This window comes from Rhinatrema bivittatum, chromosome 5 (genome assembly GCF_901001135.1).
Source record: "Rhinatrema bivittatum chromosome 5, aRhiBiv1.1, whole genome shotgun sequence".
Classification (NCBI taxonomy): Eukaryota; Metazoa; Chordata; class Amphibia; order Gymnophiona; family Rhinatrematidae; genus Rhinatrema; species Rhinatrema bivittatum.
The window spans coordinates 248,798,226-248,818,548 of record NC_042619.1 but is presented as its reverse complement, the minus strand read 5'-3'; the positions used below and the strand labels follow the sequence as shown (position 1 = coordinate 248,818,548).

The following is a 20,323-nucleotide window of genomic DNA, read 5'->3' as shown; positions in this document are numbered from 1 at the left end:
TCGTACCATCATTTTAAAATGCATAGGGACGCAGGGGTACTTTTAGCCACATAACCCCCGATATTCAAACACAACGTGCATGGCCACCTTGTTCTGGAAAACTGGCAGACTGAAAGGCGCATCCCTACTGGGAAGTGAGCCGGGTATGTTTAACGCGGTAAGGATTCCTTTGAGGTTTTACTTGCCTCTTGCTCATTGGGTTCTTCTTTTTCTTTGTCCTTGTATGTGCCATCCTCCCAGCCATGGGAGAAAGAGAGAGAAAGTGTGTGTGTGTGTGCGTGTGTGAGTGCGTGTGCGTGTATATGTGTGTGTGTGTGTGTGCGTGTGTGTATGTGTGTGTGCGAGTGTGTGTGCGTGTGTGTGTATGTGTGCATGTGTGTGTGTGTGTGCGTATGTGCGCGTGCATCTTATTTTAGTTTCTAAGACAGAGCAAGTGGGAGATTTCTTTTCCCCAGTAATCTATTGCTTTTATTGTTTAACATTAAAATAATTTGCCATCTGAGAAAGATCGAAGCTACGGTGTTTTTCGGCATCTCCAAATAACTTTCCTAGGCTAAGGAAAACAAAGATGATATAAAGAAAAAGCTATATTGTGAGATGGGCTCTATATACATAATGAGAGTTACCCTGCGAGCAGCCTTACAAGATGGGGTATGAAAGGCGAGGGTCTGACAGAGTGTTTGGTTATTCTTGAAAAGGTGCACATGAATACACAGTAAGTACATGCACACACACAGAGGCCGACAAGCACGGGGTATATGTCTGGGGCACAGGCAGCACTCACAGAACCTGGCTGAGGTGGAAACAGTGGAGACAGGTAGTGTAGGAGGGTGAAAGGACAAGGAGTCAAGATGAGGTCAGAGGTCAGAGGAGAAAGGTGAAGTTGTAGAGCTTCCTGCAGCACAGGCATTGGCCTGCTCAGCATAAACTAGTACATCAGAAAAAAAAAAGAAACAAACAACAAAAAGGGAAAAAGAGAGAATACCCATCATTCAGGAAGAGAAATAAGACAGCGCTATACATTCTCAGTCTGGGCTAGGTGACTTTTACAGGTGTCTCTACCTCGAGCACATTAATACACATCTCATTGCCAATAATAATGCATACAAAGGACCCATCATTTTACAGGCAGCAAAAGAAACCAACTATGTCTGTACAATGTGCTTGTGTGGAGGGAGGTAGAGGACAATTCCTTGAGCCCTTGGCTCTGTTTGCTTGGCATGCATACAAGTTAAAATCTCACAGAGTAAAATGGTTCTGACAGAACCAGGGAGGGAAAGGCACAGTCACAGACCAAAGGAGGGAAGCCTGGTACAGCCGCCAGAGATTCGCTGGCCAGGGTGAGCAAGTCAGCTGGCTCTCGTACAGATAACATCTCCCTGCGGTCACAAGAGCTGTTTTAGCTCAAGAGGGTCCCAACCCTCGTTGCAATGGGGGGGACCCTCTCGTGTGCCATGAAATTTTGGCCCCCCTCTACAGAAAGGAGACAGGGCAGGTCGCAGCTGCTGCTGCTGCCAGGAGCAGCCTTCATCTCTCTCTCTCTTTTCCCCCTGTGTCCCCTGGCCCTGCCTGCCGGCAAGAGGCGTCAGCGAGCAGCGCCCCTTAACCTGCCACTGCTTCCTTCTCCCTGAAGTCAGAACTGGGCCGGGCTGGCAGTGTCTCAGAAGGCTGCAGCTGGGCCCCAGGTGGTTCTGACTTCAGGAGGTGGAGGCGGCAGCAGCAGGTAAGGAACACCGCTCACCCAATTTCTCTTGCTGAATAGAGGTGATCCCGAAAGGGGAAGGGAAGATGGGTACTGCCACGGGGGTGGGGGAAGGGAAGGGAACGCGATGAAGCCAATGGGGAGGGAAGGAGGAAAGGGGCAACGGTGATGCCGGGAAAATGGGGGGGGGGGGAGGAGGGAGGGAAGGGAAGGGATAATGGTGATGCCGAAGGGAAGGGATAATGGTGCCAGGGAGTGGGAGGAGAACATGGTGATGCCAGGAGGGTGGGAGGGAAGGAATGTGATAATGGCAGGGAGGTGGGAAGGGATGGTGGTGACGCCCAAGAAGTGGGAGGAAAGGTGATGATGCTGGGGGTGGGGAAGGAGGGAGAGGGAGGGCGGGTGCTGTGCAACGACATAAAAAAAGGTTGGGAACCAGAAGGCTAGCTAACCACTGCCTATGTTGCATATAGGATTCATATATGCATTCATCACGTGCTCTGATGATGAGATTATAATAGAAGCAGAAATGATTAAAGCATTAGTCCATGCAGAGGTGGATTCTGTTACCTGAGGTCAGGGTAGCACAGAGGTCAGGGGCACTTTTCTGCCACTGATCTGCTGCCCAGTGTTCCCCATTAAGAAGATGGAATGGAAGATAATGAGATTTAAAAAACCTAGATTTTTTTTTAAATGGATGTGTGAGTTGGAAATTCTCCGGTTTGCTGAGCAGGAATTTGCTATTAATTAGCTAATGCCAATATTCCACGTTTTGGTTTTATAAATTGCTAGAACAGATATGTGACATGGTTTCTTCTTCCAGTGCTCTGCAATTTTTAAAACTCTCCACGGATCTCCCTCCACAGGGGTCTTCTTTGCTTTCACCCTACACATCCTTCCAGTTTCCCCAACTTGCACCTCGTCTCTAGCACCTTTGCAATGCCTTCTAAAGGCACCTTCGGCTGTGCCCCGGGAGTCCTCTGCCAGCAGCCAGGAAAGCTCCACCAGTGCCCAGGGCCCCCTCCCTCTGCCGACAGGGGCAGCAGCTGAGCAGGAACGTGGCATTCTGGAATTAAAACAGCAGGGAACATCTTCCAGGTGTAAATCGGAGATGGAGAGGAGGCCGTGGGCATCTGTCTACGTCCCACAATGGCGGGAGTGGGGAGAAGCTGAGACGGCTAATGAGCCCTTGGGACACTGTGCAGTAGTGGGGGTTTCATCTGCGCCTTAATAAGGGGAACCTTAATTCGAGTTCAGATTGTGCGACCACTCAATGTTCACGGAAGAAAAGCAGTATCTAAAGGGTACATTTTCAAAGCCTTAGCCGGCAATTACAAGGATAAAAGCAAGGGTTGCCTGAGAAGAATGGCTGACTCCATCTAACTGAATTTTCAGCTGGCTAAAAGTATGTGCATAGTTTTAGAAGCAGTAAAGGTCCCAGAGGCATAACATAGTTGAGAGAGAAAACTGTGCATGCATACGAAAGTTTAAAAAATGTGCATGCAGTGTCAATGCATGTTTTTTATGTTGTCAAATGGGGGCAACTTAAAGTGCTTGCATACTTTTATCTGCATACCCACCCGATCTTTAAACACAATCTAGATGGAAATAGACTGCTGGCCCTGTGTAGGTGTGAGACGGAGAGTAGGGAATTCTGGTCCTTGTGCAGGCAAAACAAAGCAGAGGCTTACCATTCATCTGGGATGGGGACAGGGAGTAATCTCGCTCCGCGTAGTACCGGTCTCCCGTCAGGTTGCGGCTCTGACGTCCTGAACTCTCCAGCATAGTCACGATCTCATTCCTGTCGATGTTCCGCAAAGCTGTGTATAAATTCTCCACTATTGGGAGGAAGAGAGAGAGGCAAGCCCCACACTAAGAGTTAATGGGAAACACCATAAAATCTAGTAGTATCCTGCTCCTGCCATTCCTAATAACATCGGGCAACCATGTACCCGCCCCGGACCACCTCCAGCCTCAGCAGAGAGAGGAAACAAGTCATGTGCTGGGAACACACCCCAGTGCCCACTGCTACCCATCCTCAGGGACTACTCAGAGGAAAGGAGAGTTTATCATCTTCATTTCAAAGCATACGAACATGTCTAGCTAGATCAGTACCTGCTCTGGCCACACTAATGTTGACTGTGTGTGTGTATCTACATTAGAGCACTGTGTATGCATCTACATTAGAGCACTGTGTGTGTATCTACATTACAGCACTGTGTGTGTATCTACATTACAGCACTGTGTGTGTATCTTCATTAGAGCACTGTGTGTGTATCTACATTACAGCACTGTGTGTGTATCTTCATTAGAGCACTGTGTGTGTATCTACATTAGAGCACTGTGTGTGTATCTACATTACAGCACTGTGTGTGTATCTACATTAGAGCACTGTGTGTGCATCTACATTACAGCACTGTGTGTGTATCTTCATTAGAGCACTGTGTGTGTATCTACATTAGAGCACAATAATACTGTCTCTGTAGGGGGTGAGAGTGCCTTTCTATGTAGACAATGCAGGCTGTGTGTTTCTCGCACTACCTATGCAGATAATTCTGACTCTGTGTGTGTGAGTATATGTGCCTCTCATTTTCTATGTAGATAGTACTGTACCTACTCTTTGCTTTCTTGCCCTCGCGGGTGACCCATAGGTTCAGCAGTGCAGCACTTTGCTCTAGAAGTGAGTTGGGATTCTCCACTCGGATCTTGTTAATATCATCCACCCCAAACTGCAGCTCCCGAGCCAACTCTTTTAAAATACAACACACAGCAGCGATCAGATAAACAGCAGCCTAGACCAAGGCTTGCTCTGACTCACTTCTACAAGTATTGGGTAACCAGGAAAGGAAAATCATAAGAGAAATGCTGGATATATGCAGGAAACCTTCACTTTTTCATTCCTTCAGCCTGCAGACTTTTCAGATTTGATTTCTGTTGAGGGCATCAGATGCTGGCACTTAGCGCCAGTCTACCCAAGTGCTGGTTTTTGCACGACTTTGAGGAGCTTTGTTTATATATATATGCACACCCATAGCTCCCAAGGAGAGTAAAACAGTGCACATACCTGGCATTTTCAAAAGTATGTGCACTATTTTACACTCCCCCACTACTACCTGCACATACAGGAGGAGCAAAATGTGCGTGCAGTTACAGTGTGCATACTTTACACTAGCTAATTTTCACAGGAAAATTACCCATTTCTTTGAAAATTAGCTACAAAGTACACACGGTAAAAGAACCCACACACTTTCCAATTATGTGAGCTACTCAAAATAGCTCCTCAGGGCTTCATTTACTAAACATTTTTCCCCAGAGACACAGAATGGGGAAAAAGCCTTAGTAAAATCAGGCCCTTAATGTAAGAGACTGAAAAGGAAGTTAATGGAGTCTTGTGTGCATGGTATGGCTGGTTTCACTTATATGCACACCACATATTCCTTAGACAGTAGAAAAATGTGTACAGGACTATCCAAAAGTGCATACTTCCAGAATTTGGGGAACTAATATATCAGTGTTTCCCAACCCTCTCCTGGAGGCACACCTATGCAGTCGAGTTTTCCGGATTGCCACAATGAATATGTATGAGAGGGATTTGCATACATTGGAGACTCGGTATGTAAATCTATCTCATGCGTATTCATTATGGAAATCCTGAAAACCCAACTTGGTTATGTGTGCCTCCAGGAGAGGGAAAGCAGAGTTGCTTACCTGTAACAGGTGTTCTCCCAGGACAAGCAGGATGTTAGTCCTCACAGATGGATGACATCATCAGATGGAGCCCGGCACGGAAAACTTTTGTCAAAGTTTCTAGAAACTTTGACTGGCACACTGAGCATGCCCAGCATGCCACTATCCCCGCAGCCATGCGAGGTCCCCCTTCAATCTCGTATCAAAGTGAAAAAAGACAAGCAACAAATAAAATAACAAACTGCAGACAAACCCAACTCTGCGGGGTGGCAGGTGGGTTTCGTGAGGGCTACCATCCTGCTGTCCTGGGAGAACACCTGATACAGGTAAGCAACTCTGCTTTCTTCTAGGACAAGCAAGATGGTAGTCCTGACAGATGGGTGAATACCAAGCTGCAGGCTACCCCCTGAACATATAGGGCCAACAGATACCCAATACATGCAACAGCCACAACAACAGGGGTGCAACTATGAGAGGCAACATGAACCACACATTGGGCCCTAGGAAGGGAGAGTTGGGTTCTCACACTTGGAACAGGTTATGAAGGACAGACTGGCCGAAGGCACTGTCCTGTTGACATCCTTGTCTAGAAAGTAGTGGGCTGCGAATGTGTGGAGGGAACTCCACATCGCTGCCTTGCATATCTCAGCAATAGGGACCACATGGAAGTGGGCTACGGATGCCGCCATGATTCTCACTGAGTGCGCCTTTACTCAGCCTCTGAGCGGAAGGCCCGCTTGCTCATAGCAGAAAGCAATACAGTCCGCCAACCAATTGGACAGGGTCTGCTTGCCCACCGCAATCCCAAGCCTATTTTTTTCAAAGGAGACAAAGAGTTGCATGGACTGCCTGTGGGCTTCAGTGTGCTCCAGGTAAAACACCAGAGCACACTGCAGAGCCCGCTCACCCTGGTGGAGTGTGGCCTCAGAAAGAAGGTGGGTAGCATAATAGACGATTCAGATGGAAGTCAGTCACCACCTTAGGCAGGAACTTAGGGTGAGTGTGTTAACATCACCCTGTCGTGGAAGAATCTTGTATAAGGTGGATAGGTCACCAGGACCTGCAGCTCACTGACCCTGCGGGCAGAAGTAATCGCCACCAGGAAGATAACCTTCCAGGTGAGGTGTTTAAGCTTGCAGGAGCACATGGGCTGCGCTAACACCACGTTGAGGTCCCAGGCCACAATAGGAGGATGTAGTGGAGGCTTCAACTGTAGCAAGCCTCAGCTTAAAGCGCCCTACTAATGGCTGCACCGAGATTGGAGTGTCACCCATTCCTCAGTGGTAGGCGCTGATGGCACTCAGATGAACTCGGATCGAAGTAGTCTGCAACCCCACCTCTGAGAGACGCCAGAGATAGTCCAGGAGCTTTGGTGTGGGACAGGTGAAAGGGTCAAGACTTTGCTCCGCACACCAGACCGAGAACCTCCTCCACTTCAGTTGGTAGGACCTCCGTGTGGAAGGCTTCCTTGAAGCTACCAGGACCTGTGACACATTCTCCGAAAGGTCGAGGGACTGCAACACTAGCCTTTCAGCATCCAGGCAGTGAGTGCAAGGTAGGTCGGCCGGCTTCTCCTGGACTTCAGGGCGGAGGTCGGAGGCCTTAAGCCAGGCCCAGTGCCGGGCACTAATACCGGCCGCAGACACTCTTGCTGCTGTCTCAAAGACATCATAGGCCACCCGAACTTCGTGCTTGCCAGCCTCAAAGCCCTTCTGCACTATGGATTCCAACCCTTCCTGGAGCTGTTGCAGGAGACCTTCAGCAAGCTCGTGGACCTGCTTCCAGAGGTTGTGGTTGTACTGATTCATGTACAATTGATACGCTGCTATACAAGCAATGAGCATCACCCCCTGGAAGACTCTGCGGCCCAGGGCATCCAGTGTCCTGTGGTCTTTTCACGGGGGGGGGGAAGGGAAGGGCAGAAGACTGAGTGCGGGATCGCTTAGTCTTTTTCAGAGCCGACTCCACTACGACCGACTGGTGCGGGAGCTGGCTCTTTTGGAATCCTGGGGCTTGCTGCACTAAATAAATAGCTTCCATCTTCCGGATGACTGGGGCGACGGAGCCTGGGTGCTCCCATAGCCGATGGAGGAGTTCAAGGAGGACCTCATGCACCGGGGCAGCCACCACCTACTTTGGTACATCAACGAATTGGAAGATTTCCAACATTTTATGGCGGGCATCCTCTTCTGTAAGCTGGCGAAGACCAAATCCTCTGGGGGCGAATGGCGCCTCTCGTCTGGAGGTGAAGGCTTGGACAGGAGGTCACCCGAGGCCTCCAAGGAAAACTCGGAGGAATCATCGCCCCCAAGGGTTGTAAGGAGTCTCCTCCTCACTCACGACACCATGAGGTCAGGGAGGGAGGTTAATTCCTGGGCCCCGAGGCACCGGCACCTATAGTCTGTCAGACAGCCTAGGTGCCGGAGGCCGCACAGGCATTGAGGGCACCAGGGACATCGAGGGCCTCGGCAGACCCGTTGGCTCCAGAGCACCTGAAGGCCCAGGAACGGGATCAGGTAGAAACGGCACTGCCCTTGGTGGCAGGCGCGAAGCTGATTCCTCCTCCTCCTCGGATCCCAGAATCGAGATGGCATCGAAGGGGGGAACCGGTGGCAGATGGGGCCCCAAAGGACCCCCAGGCACCAGCTGCATCAGCGGGACTCCAAGCAGGACATCCAGCCGCTCCAGCAGGGGCACCAGAATTGAGGATGCTGGCTCCGGCAACAGTATGGGGGCCGGCGCCGGTCATTGCTCGAGGCCCCGGAGGGCACAGAGCACCGCCTGCTGCACCACGCGGTCCAACTCCTCCTGAAATTCAGGCGTAGTGAGTGCTGATGAGGGAGGAGAAGGAGGACGGGTCATAACCAGAGCCTCCACCGAGATCCACGGAGGCTCAGTACCAGGCACCGGAATCGGTGGGGAACGCTCTGGGCTCCCGGGTCTGGAGGAGAATGGGGCCTCTTTGCCCCGGGGCCACTTCGAAGGTGGTTCAGCCGAGGCTGGTGCCCCTCCGGTATCAGTGCTGGCACCGTATGTGATGACCGTCGGTGCCGATGTCGGTGCTTGGCCCCATCCTTCTCTGGCCCCAAGGTCTTGGACTGGCCCGACGCGGGCAAGGGGTGATCCCCCGCCCTCTTTTCTTTGCAGCGGGACACCGAAAGTGATGGCCCGGGTTCACCACGATCACCCTGGCCCGACGTCCCAGGAATTGGAGTCGATGGAGCCGACTGTCGAGGACCAAACAGGTGCTCCATCTTATCCAGACGGGAGTGCCGGCCCTTGGGTGTCATCTGGGCACAACTGGGGCACCGACGAACATCGTGGGAAGGCCCCAGGCAGAGGATGCAAATGTCATGCGGGTCCATGATGGACATAGTCCGCGGACACTGGGGGCAGTTCTGGAAGCCAGTCGCCATCGAAAAAAGCTGGCGGCCACCGAAGGGAAGACACTCAGGAACCGACTGCAACAATGCGAAAAAAAATGACTTACCAACGCCGAAGGAACTGACTCGCAAAGGGGGACCCCAGAGCAAGAAAGAACCAGTGAAAAATAACACTTTCTTCCTTTTAAGAAAGAAACTGAAGAGCTCCAAAGTCCACGAGGCAAATGCACCGCGGAAAAAAAGAGACTGAAGGGGGACCCCGCGTGGCTGCGGGGATAGTGGCATGCTGGGCATGCTCAGTGTGCCAGTTAAAGTTTCTAGAAACTTTGACAAATGTTTTCAGTGCCGGGCTCCATCTGATGATGTCACCCATCTGTTAGGACTAACATCCTGCTGTCCTGGGAGAACACTATTATACAATTGAATTCTGTAATGTTGTATATCAGGTTCATTTTCTGTTTCCTCAGAAACTAAGCATATTTTGTGGCTGCAACAGGGCTAGAAGCAGGAAACAGACTGAAATTTACCCTGAACTGATGATACCCAAGTATAACAACATATACTTTTACTGATCAATGATAATGCTGTAGCAATGAACAGCTGCAAATCCTTCTGAACATAATAGTACAGTGGAAATACAATGCTGGGGGGATTGTAAAGGATAAAGATATCAGCTATAAGCATTTATGTACTGATCCACAATGTTCAGATGCCTAGCACTCACCTGCCCAGCTCAGTCCCAGGTGCTCAGATATAACAGCCATCTTCATATCTGCCCGATCCGTGCCAGCCAAAAATCCTAGGGATGGAAAGGGAGTGATCAACATCTGTTCTTTGCTCTTACCTTCTATTTTTTTTAGTCCTGATATATATATATATATATATATATATAAAATTTATTTTATGTTCTTACACTTTTTGCAATAATGATCGTTCCCTGTTTTGTTACATCTCCCACCCATTCCCTCTTTGACTGGATGTATTGTACTCCTTCATATATGCATGAGCGTGATGTCTGTGATCTGAGTGAGGCTCTGGTAAGAGTCAGCGCAGCATTATTCTCCAATTTAATTACATGCATAATGGTCAGAGTGACTAAACAGGAGCTCTCAAACACTTTGAACGCTAATTTCTCTGGAGTAAAATACCAATCAGAATGAAATGGGGCATCTTAATGATTTCATTTTTTTTAAACTACCCACTGAATACTTAAATGGTTTTTGCTTTCATGTAAACTAGCATAGCTTTCTTAGAATTCTGTGTACTGAATAGCCAACACCCCCTACTGAAACAGGTAAAATGTAACATACACTTTCAGTCAGATAAATCATATTACACCACTGCAGCAAACCACAACTGAGTAAATACTGAACTCTTAATGCATTAGCAAGCACATCCAGGAAGAAACTCGTTCTTTTTTTTGACCTGGAAGCTTCCTCCTGGTCCTTTGTACGTGAGGCTCAATCAGAGCCAGGAGCTGGGATCTGGCAGCCATGAGCCTTCATTTTCAAGTACTCGGCAATTTTTTCTTCTGTTCTATAGACCCATCATTGCAGTGACAGCCGTTTGGCCAGGGATCGTGCACCGGGCTCCTCTCTGGAATCAAGGGCCCGGAATCTGGCCACTAGGTGTCGCCATTACACTGTGAGTGAGACTCCTTCCCCCTCTCCCAGGAGCTATGAGTGCTACCTCTGCAGCATCTCCAGCTCTATCTGATGCAGGTGGCGGAAGACCTGAGTCACCAGGGTCAACCCAGACTAATCATTCCAATGAAAAATCATATTACCAGTACAAATAGGTGCCCGATTCAACTGTCGCACTAAGATGGCAATTTTCAGTATTTCTGCAGAGTCTCCCTTTGACATTCAGAGGATGGCAGAGAATGTGAGTATTACTACACCCAGGTACTTTGATACCAGTTTGGAAGCAGATGCAAAGTCCAAAAGTTAAAGGATGCACGAGGATTTCAAAATGAAATCCCTGCATGTACTTTTATCTCCCCACTTTTCGCCATGGATAAAAGTATGTGCATAGCCTGTGCAACTTTTAGCCATAGATGGGGAGTGAGGAGGGGGTGAAATGTTCAAAATGCCTCTAAATTCATTTCGTTTACAAAACTTCCAAAGAGGATCCCCACGGCTCAGAATATCTGCTCGGTAATGGCCTGACAGCTTGTAACAGTTGCGCTGAAATGAAAGGCAGGAGGAGAGAGGTTTCTCTGATGTTAGTAATCCAGCAGAAACAAATCTGACAAAACAAGTAGAACAGCTGTATTCCCAGGGGTTGTACAACTGCAATCCGGCATCCTCTCTCTACTTTGCTGCAAAGTCACCAGCAAAGTCTCTCTACTTTGCTGGTCACCAGCAGCACACTGTCCTTCTCCTCTTTCCAGGCGAGCTCTGTGGGCCTTTCGCCTTCTTCTCATATCTCGTCTTCAGCTCTGATGTGGCTGTGTCCCTCCCTCCCCATGCTGGCGCCATGGGAACTGGCTGTGACATCCCAATGCGGCTCTAGTCCATCTCCGAAAAGACTTTGCTCCTCTGTCAGTCGATGGAGCCACGCGTATCAGGCCGGGCCACCCAGCCTCTGTTGTAATCTGCCACGGTGGCCTCATGTGGCCAGTCTGCTAGACCACATCTTTGCGTGGATCGCAAAGGGGTGCCCTGCTGCCTTTGTATGTCACAGCCCCCCTCTGCTCTTTTGGGGCACATGGCCATGTGCATTCTGCCCTCAGCCTCAGTCTATTGCTTCTCCCAGCACAGCACCTGTGTGGATCCCAGAGCACTGCAGGAAAATGGCCACAGACAGACAAGCAGATTGAAGAGCCAGGAAAAGGATATGAGACATTCTTTTTTTTTTTTTTTTTTTTAACTTTTGCAAAAAGAACGGGATCAGTCTGCATTTTCAAAGTAGTAAACTTTAGATGTGTGTATAACTGTGATTTGCATAATTTTATCCACACTATCCAGAATAGCAGACCAAAAGCTATTTAATTTGAGGCATAAACAAAACAAACATAATCCCCCCTCTATATCACATACTTTCCTGCTAGCAAATTTACAAAATAATCCAGCATAGACAATATTTTACAGTCTGTCTTCCTGCTTCGAGCTACTTAATCATCAATACCGAAATTACCCTCTTAAACATAGTTACACCCATTACAATCCCATTTATACTACACATAACTACAACATACCTGCTCATTCACACGTTTCCAACTATCATACCCTTCTCCCTTCTTCCCTTTATCTCATATAATTTTTACGCTCTATTTCTCCCACTTCCCCTTCCTCCTCCCGTTCCCCTTCCCCCCCTTTTTCCCCTTTTCCCCCAAAACAATAAGCCCATGGTTCCAAACTTTTTATATTTTTAATAACCTTATATACTAGCATTCTGTCTAGTTATTACCAATTTTAATGTAAAGTTTAAAAATTCCATTTTATTTTGATTATTTTATTTTTGGTTTTAAATCTGTGAACCGTTTTTGATAAAATTTCTTTTTTAAAAAACGGTATATAAATACTTTTTAAATAAATAAATAAATACACACATTCCCATTCTCAGCAAATTTAAGGCACTTGGGAGGGGGGGGGGTGTCTCTGCATCAGATATGCATTTTATTCTGGAACCATAAAATTGGGCAGGAACTGGAAGATAAGTAGGGTCCTTTGTTTTCAGCTTTTATTGTATTTTTCCCCATTTTGTTATAACGAACAAAACTGGGAGAAAATCAGTGCAAAGGAATGATTCATTTTTCCCCCATGGTTTTCTCCCATTTTTTGTTTGTTATAATAAACTCTGATAAATTCCCAGGAAAAATGCACTAAAAGCTGGACGTGAAGGTCCCTAAAGATAAGGCTGCCTGCTCTGTAGCTATGTGTGCCATTCAGACTAGAAAAAAAAAAACTAGCCCCTAAGCAAACAGCGAATATAAAAACTCAAAAGGGGCTTAACTTGCTTAAATGACAGTCTCCGGTAATATCATATATCCCTGGCCCCTGAAGCAGATGGGATCCGTGGAAATGATGTCAAGTGTCAGGGCAGTATTCACAGTGGGAGCAGCATGGGAATCTGCAAATAAAGCTAGCAGCATGACCAGCGCTCACTACTCTTAGAAGTATTTCAAACATATTCACAAGATAAGTGGCTTGGGTATTTTATTTACCTGTTTCCCAGTCATCGGTTAAAGGGAGAGTAATTTTTAAAGAAAGAAACATTTAAAACAATTTGATACAACTCTATAAAAGGTACATGATTATATTCAAGTGATTCAAACAGCCTTTTCAGTGGTGAACACCACAATATATGATACCGGAGACTGCCTTTTAGGAAAGTTAGCCCCTTTTGAGTTTTATATTCGCTATGTGTGTCATGCCAAACTCTTGGGAAGGGCAACGGGTCGATTAACCCAACTCTGTGCTTCAAGCCTGCTGGTATCTGGAAGCTCGGGGAGCAGTAGTATACCTTGCACTATGGATAGTGCTAGCAGCAGACAGGTATCAGCGGTGCAAACTGATGCATTACTCTTTCTGCTTGCCTACATATCAAGAATCAATTAAAAAAACAGCAAACCCTCCAGGCAGGTGGTAAGGAAGAGCTCTGGGTCAACGGAAGCTGCTGATACTGCAGAGGTAGAGGGAAGGGGGAAGGCGACACCTAGTGGTCAGATTTAGAGAGCACTGGTGCATGGCCAACAGCCCAGACTACAGGTAAAACATAAGAACATAAGAACATAAGAAAATGCCATACTGGGTCAGACAAGAGTCCATCAAGCCCAGCATCCTGTTTCCAACAGTGGCCAATCCAGGCCATAAGAACCTGGCAAGTACCCAAAAACTAAGTCTATTCCATGTTACCATTGCTAATGGCAGTGGCTATTCTCTAAGTGAACTTAATAGCAGGTAATGGACTTCTCCTCCAAGAACTTATCCAATCCGTTTTTAAACACAGCTATACTAACTGCACTAACCACATCCTCTGGCAACAAATTCCAGAGTTTAATTGTGTGTTGAGTAAAAAAGAACTTTCTCCGATTAGTTTTAAATGTGCCCCATGCTAACTTCATGGAGTGCCCCCTAGTCTTTCTACTATCCGAAAGAGTAAATAACCAATTCACATCTACCCGTTCTAGACCGCTCATAATTTTAAACACCTCCTCTATCATATCCCCCCTCAGTCGTCTCTTCTCCAAGCTGAAAAGTCCTAACCTCTTTAGTCTTTCCTCATAGGGGAGCTGTTCCATTCCCCTTATCATTTTGGTAGCCCTTCTCTGTACCTTCTCCATCGCAATTTTATCTTTTTTGAGATGCGGCGACCAGAATTGTACACAGTATTCAAGGTGCGGTCTCACCATGGAGCGATACAGAGGCATTATGACATTTTCCGTTTTATTCACCATTCCCTTTCTAATAATTCCCAACATTCTGTTTGCTTTTTTGACTGCCGCAGCACACTGAACTGATGATTTCAATGTGTTATCCACTATTACGCCTAGATCTTTCTTGGGTTGTAGCACCTAATAAGGAACCTAACATTGTGTAACTATAGCATGGGTTATTTTTCCCTATATGCATCACCTTGCACTTATCCACATTAAATTTCATCTGCCATTTGGATGCCCAATTTTCCAGTCTCACAAGGTCTTCCTGTAATTTATCACAATCTGCTTGTGATTTAACTACTCTGAACAATTTTGTGGCATCTGCAAATTTGATTATCTCACTTGTCGTATTTCTTTCCAGATCATTTATAAATATATTGAAAAGTAAGGGTCCCAATACAGATCCCTGAGGCACTCCTCTGCCCATTCCCTTCCACTGAGAAAATTGTCCATTTAATCCTACTCTCTGTTTCCTGTCTTTTAGCCAGTTTGCAATCCACGAAAGGACATCGCTACCTATCCCATGACTTTTTACTTTTCCTAGAAGCCTCTCATGAGGAACTTTGTCAAAAGGATGGGTAACTGCAAATGAAGGTAAATGGGGCCAGATCCCAGTCCACAAAACGAAACAAAATGGCAGACCGAGGGCTGAACATGTGATGCTCCATGCAAGTCAGGTCTCTACCACTGCTGCCCCCCCCCCCCCTCCCCATCAGCCTTTCTGTGCAAGCTGCTGTCCTATAACTGCTCAAGGACTGTCAGGCGTTAATGAGCTCTGTTCATATACCAGGAGTAGTTTCACTAAGCATACTGTATTTTTCCCTCAAGGCCAGCGGGGTAAGAGTCCTCCTCCTCTCTTCAGTGCTGATCCCCTGTGGAGACAAAAACACATCATTTGCATCATTTGTCTCTTCTCTTGGTGAGCAGGAAAAAAGTCCGAGGGAGGGATGCTAAAGCACATAGAGCCCAGATGCTTTTTTGTTTTTTGAGGGGAGGGGAAGAGGCAAAGGGAGCAGATCAGCACCTGCACTCATGGGGATGGGGGAAGCAGGGGCCAGAGACCTGCAGTCCATCCGGGCTCAGTGTGCAGTGGCCCTCACCACTGCTATGTGAACTGGAGCCTGATCACTGTGGTCCTGCGTGAATGCCGCGTGATCTGCGGCGCTGCGGTGCGGGTGAGAGTGCCACGCATGCTGCATCATGGTACAGCTGTGCAACTGGCGGGTGACCGTGAGTGTTATCATCTGTAGTTGCTCTTCTGACGGGAAGCTGAAAAATCGTAACTGGAGGCAATGCAAGAAAAGATGCAGTTAGGACATTTAAAGCAGTCCCCCCTTCACATTAAAATCAAGAGAAATCTGGAGGGAGCAGAGAGAATCACAGGCAATTACAAAGTAAAAAGGAGCAGTTTTAATCGCTTCTAAACCTAAGGGAGGGTGGAAGGGCAGCAGGGTACCTTGGTGCACTGCGGCATGCTGATGTTTAGGTGGCACAGAAGGTGCTGGGTATCTTCATATTTCATGGCCTTTCGTAGGAAAGAGAGGGACCCACATGCTTCTCTGCTGCTGTCTCTCACCTGAAAATAAAGGAGATGAAAATAACCCAAAACAGGATTCAAGCACCAGAACCAGAGAACACAACCAGCATTACACATCTCCTGAACAGAGAGATTTATTTTCTCTTTCGCTACCGTGTTTTTCCTGGGGCTATTCAAAGCTAAGGTACTTCAGCGCACACAGAAGAAACAACTGAATACAGAGGCCAAACAATGTCATGCATTCTCTTACTGTAGTGTGGAAGCCAGACATTGCCACACACTCTTTTAGTGCAGAGGCCAGACAGTGCCACATGCTTGCTTACTGCAGCAGAGGCCAAACAGTGCTGCGTTTGCCTACCGCAATGTGGAGGCCAGAAAATGCCACTCACTCTCTTATTGCACTGCAGAGACTGGATAGTACTGCATGCTCTCTTTACTGCAGTGCGGAGGCCAGACAGTGTCACATACTCTCTTACTGCAGTGCGGAAGCCAGACTGTGCCACATGCTCTCTTAGTGCAGTGTGGAGGCCAGACAGAACCATGTGCTCTCTTACTGCAGTGCAGGGACCAGAAAATGCCACACACTCTCTTATTGCACTGTAGAGACCAGACAGTACTGCGTGCTCTCTTTACTGCAGTGCAGAGGCCAGACAGTGTCACATACTCTCTTACTGCAGTGCGGAAGCCAGACTGAACCACATGCTCTCTTAGTGCAGTGCGGAGGCCAGACAGTGTCACATACTCTCTTACTGCAGTGCGGAAGCCAGACTGAACCACATGCTCTCTTAGTGCAGTGCGGAGGCCAGACAGTGTCACATACTCTCTTACTGCAGTGCGGAAGCCAGACTGAACCACATGCTCTCTTAGTGCAGTGCGGAGGCCAGACAGTGTCACATACTCTCTTACTGCAGTGTGGAAGCCAGACTGAACCACATGCTCTCTTAGTGTAGTGTGGAGGCCAGACAGAACCATGTGCTCTCTCACTGCAGTGCAGGGACCAGAAAATGCCACACACTCTCTTATTGCACTGCAGAGACCAGACAGTACTGCGTGCTCTCTTTACTGCAGTGCAGAGGCCAGACAGTGTCACATACTCTCTTACTGCAGTGCGGAAGCCAGACTGTGCCACATGCTCTCTTAGTGCAGTGTGGAGGCCAGACAGAACCATGTGCTCTCTTACTGCAGTGCAGGGACCAGAAAATGCCACACACTCTCTTATTGCACTGCAGAGACCAGACGGTACTGCATGCTCTCTTTACTGCAGTGCGGAGACCAGACACTGCCACACAGTCTCTTATTGCAAGCGGAGACCAGATACTGCTTCAGGCTCTCTTACTGCAGAGGGAGCAGACACTGCTGCACGCTTTCTTGCTGCAGGGTGGGCAGCCATTGCCACAAACTCTCTTATTGCAGAGTGGTCAGACACAGCCGTACACTCTCTTACTGCAGGGTGGATGTCAGATACTGCCATGCACAGGACAAATATTACTTTTACCTTCACGGGCATGGCGAGGCGGTTCTCCCGGAAGGCCTGGAAGGTGAAGCTGCGCTGTTGTGTTGCTTTTTTCAGAGGCACAAGGTTCCCAGATAGCTCTGTGTACAATGGCATCCCTTCCAGCACCTAGAGGACAAATACCAGCACAGCTGCAATCTCTGAACTAACAGGCAGGTGATATCCTAAATCCTGTTGTACTCTACAGTTTCCTATAGCTAGGACTAAATAGGTTAACCTGCCATAAACTCCAAAGTGAGGCTTCAACCGCATACTTCCCCAGTCTCCACAAAAAGGTGTAATGTTGCAACATTACGTATTGCTGCTGGTCAGGAAGCCAATGCCTTGAGCTATCATTGGTTAAACAATATCAGCTCTGGTAGAGACTAGTCCAGAACTCACTAGTCTTGGCTGTGAATGCAGAGGAACCAGATCTGTGCTAAGGCCCTGTCCCAGCCCTACCCATCCTTGTGAGGATAGTCTGACCTGAATCTTCTCAGGCACTGAAAAGTATAGTGAAACATGTCTAGATAGTGGTAACTATTATTTTAACTGTTGGCCGTTTACAAATTACATTTTGTTTCTGTTCACTGTTCCCAGTGTTTGTTAATACATTTTTAAATTTCCTCTTTCCCTGTGACTGATTGATGATCCCAGCAATTTTTGTATTTGATCTGAAGGTGCATTTATAGGAACTGTGCGACCCTTGGGTTGTGTGGGGTCTCGATGTTCCTAGCCTGCAGGCAGGGTACTTGTCCAAGCAAGAGCCTAGTTGGTGGACAAGATATTGCCAGTGTGTACAGGTAGAGGTGGATTTGAGCAGTGCTTGCAGGACCCTCCATAAGGTTAACCCTGAGTGTTGTTAGGGGTAGTACTAAGGTGTTACATAGTAAATTAGTTATCGGTAAATATCCCCCGTCTCTATAGAAGAAGCTGCAGTGCGATACATACATTAATAGGTTGTCTGTGCATATTTCCCCATCTGTATAGGAGTATAGCATTAGTATACTTTCTTAGATTATCTGAGCAAATCTGTATAGAAGAGGTTGCAGTGTGATACCTTAGTGAGTTATGTATATGTAGTCTATATGCAATGTGGTAGGTGAAGGGTTAAAGTGTTTAGTCTGTACCTCTATGTCCCGGCTCCTGGCCACCTCACTGAAGTTCTCATGCTGCTCTAGAGTCTTGTCTACTTTGTCATCAGTCAAACAGTAGCACCGCAGCCGACCCTCCCGGGTTTCATTCATCTTGGCAAATACCACAAACTTTGCCATGTATGGCACTGCTGTCAGTTCTTTGTATAGCAATGTGGCAAAGTTCACAGCCTCCGCCGTCCTGGGACAATCTGCCAGCCAAAATCTAGAAGACACGAGAATCCATTGGGGACTTCCATCGATTCTCTCAACATCTCTGTACACAACGCATACACTATTTATCCATTTCTGCAGCCATGAAATCATGGGAGAGCAGGGGCCATGAATATATTGTATTCATGAGCAATGCATATGCTATACATACGTGGACAAATAAAACTGGGTGTTGGTGCAACTCCAAAGGTACCTTTATCTGCAAGAACCTATCCAAGTGATGATCAAAGGTATATCCAAGGGTAAAACTCTGTTTTTCATGCTGAAAAAGGGCTGTTGGATTATTGCTCTCTCAAAAAAAGTACCCGCACAAATTTGCACCTGCTCTTTCCCTGTACTTACCCGGATGAGTCCAGACTCCTGGGTTGTGCCTCCCATCCAGCAGATGGAGACAGAGAAAGTTTTACTGACACTGCTACTTAACCACATGTGCCACCTGCAGTTCCTCAGTATTTCTCTGTCTCCAGCAGATGGTAGATGTGTGCATAACTGCAGTTCTGCAACTGAGACAATTTTATTTTTTCCTTTTGAGCCTTCCTCCTGGGGGTTTATTATGTTTTCTGAATCCTGAGGGTTTCTCCCTGTCCAGTTGAGGCGGGAGGGCCAGGGGTTGGTGCCCCTTGTGTTCGCCCTACACATGTGCCTGTGGGGTGTAAATCTGGTGGTCCAGATCCCTCCTCTTCACGAGGCTGCTTGGACGGCTGCAGGCTATAGATACCTTTTTTTATCTGAGTCAGCCTATATCTTTTTTGTTTTGCTGTAGGCTCTGTCTCAGTTATGGGACTTTTCATTAAGGAAGTTTAGACAAAAAAAAAATGAAACAGTACAGCAGTTTTTATTTCTGGCTGAGTGGCAACCCTTCCTCCTCTCTTAGCAAGGCAAACGTTTTCTCCAAGGTGCATGTAGGCTCGCTACCCTTTAAAGGTCCTCTTTTATTTGTGGAGGACCTTGAACAATTGATGCAGTCTCTTGGGGACAATAAAGTTCTCAGGTTACCGGAGGATAAGCCTAAGGCAAGTGGTTTTTTCAGACATATTCATGTTTTCAGCTTGATAGCAGGTCGTGGCCATCAAGATCTGTTTCCGGGCCCCAAAGGCAGTCCTCTTATCATCTGGAGACCAATCCTTTTGGGGGGCTCAAAGGCCCTTCCGAGGAGCCACAGGAGGGGGTACTTCCAGTATTAAATCCCCGCAATGAGGCGAGGCTGGTCCACTCTGTCATTCCCACTATAGGAGGTTGCCTGGTGATGTTTTATGAGGAGTGGGCCAGTATCACCCAGGATCAGTGGGTTCTCAGTGTGGTAAGGGACGGTTACGTTTTAGAATTTGCTCATCCCATCCATGATTTGTTCCTAATCTCCCCGTGTGGTTCATTAGAGAAACGTGTAGCGGTTCGAGATACGTTAAACCGTCTGCATCTCCTAAGGGCCGTGGTTCCGGTTCCCCACGAAGAGCTTCGCAGGGGATGGTATTCCATTTATTTTGTGGTCCCAAAGAAGGAGGGGACCTTTCACCCGATTTTAGATCTGAAGAAGGTGAATGCTGCACTCAAAGTCCCACATTTCAGAAGGAAAACCCTCAGGTCAATGGTGGCGGCAGTTTGCAAAGGGGAGTTTCTGGCGTCCCTGGATTTGACGGAGGCTTATCTGCACATTCCCATTTATCAAACCTCGCAGTGTTTTATGCGATTCATGATTCTTGGACAGCATTTTCAGTTTCAGGCCCTTCCTTTCCGGTTAGCCACAGTGCCACGCATCTTCACCAAAGTGATGG

The 20,323-nt window shown here is 47.5% G+C and overlaps 1 protein-coding gene across 16 annotated transcripts in view; it reads right to left on the bottom strand.

The window, feature by feature from the left end:
• Positions 1–20,323, bottom strand: part of ANK1 (ankyrin 1) — a 332,523-nt gene that overhangs the window by 79,408 nt on the left and 232,792 nt on the right. For 10 of the 16 annotated variants that reach the window (XM_029603731.1, XM_029603719.1, XM_029603723.1 and 7 more), the window contains 7 exons: positions 18,315–18,543; positions 17,188–17,313; positions 15,612–15,731; positions 14,943–15,027; positions 9,497–9,571; positions 4,320–4,451; positions 3,394–3,540 (listed from right to left, as the gene is read on the bottom strand). In XM_029603731.1, the coding sequence (XP_029459591.1) occupies positions 3,394–3,540; positions 4,320–4,451; positions 9,497–9,571; positions 14,943–15,027; positions 15,612–15,731; positions 17,188–17,313; positions 18,315–18,543 (914 nt within the window). Of the gene's footprint in view, positions 1–792; positions 929–3,393; positions 3,541–4,315; positions 4,452–9,496; positions 9,572–14,942; positions 15,028–15,611; positions 15,732–17,187; positions 17,314–18,314; positions 18,544–20,323 lie in introns of those variants that run through there. The other 6 variants (XM_029603733.1, XM_029603734.1, XM_029603732.1 and 3 more) reach the window with 5 other exon arrangements.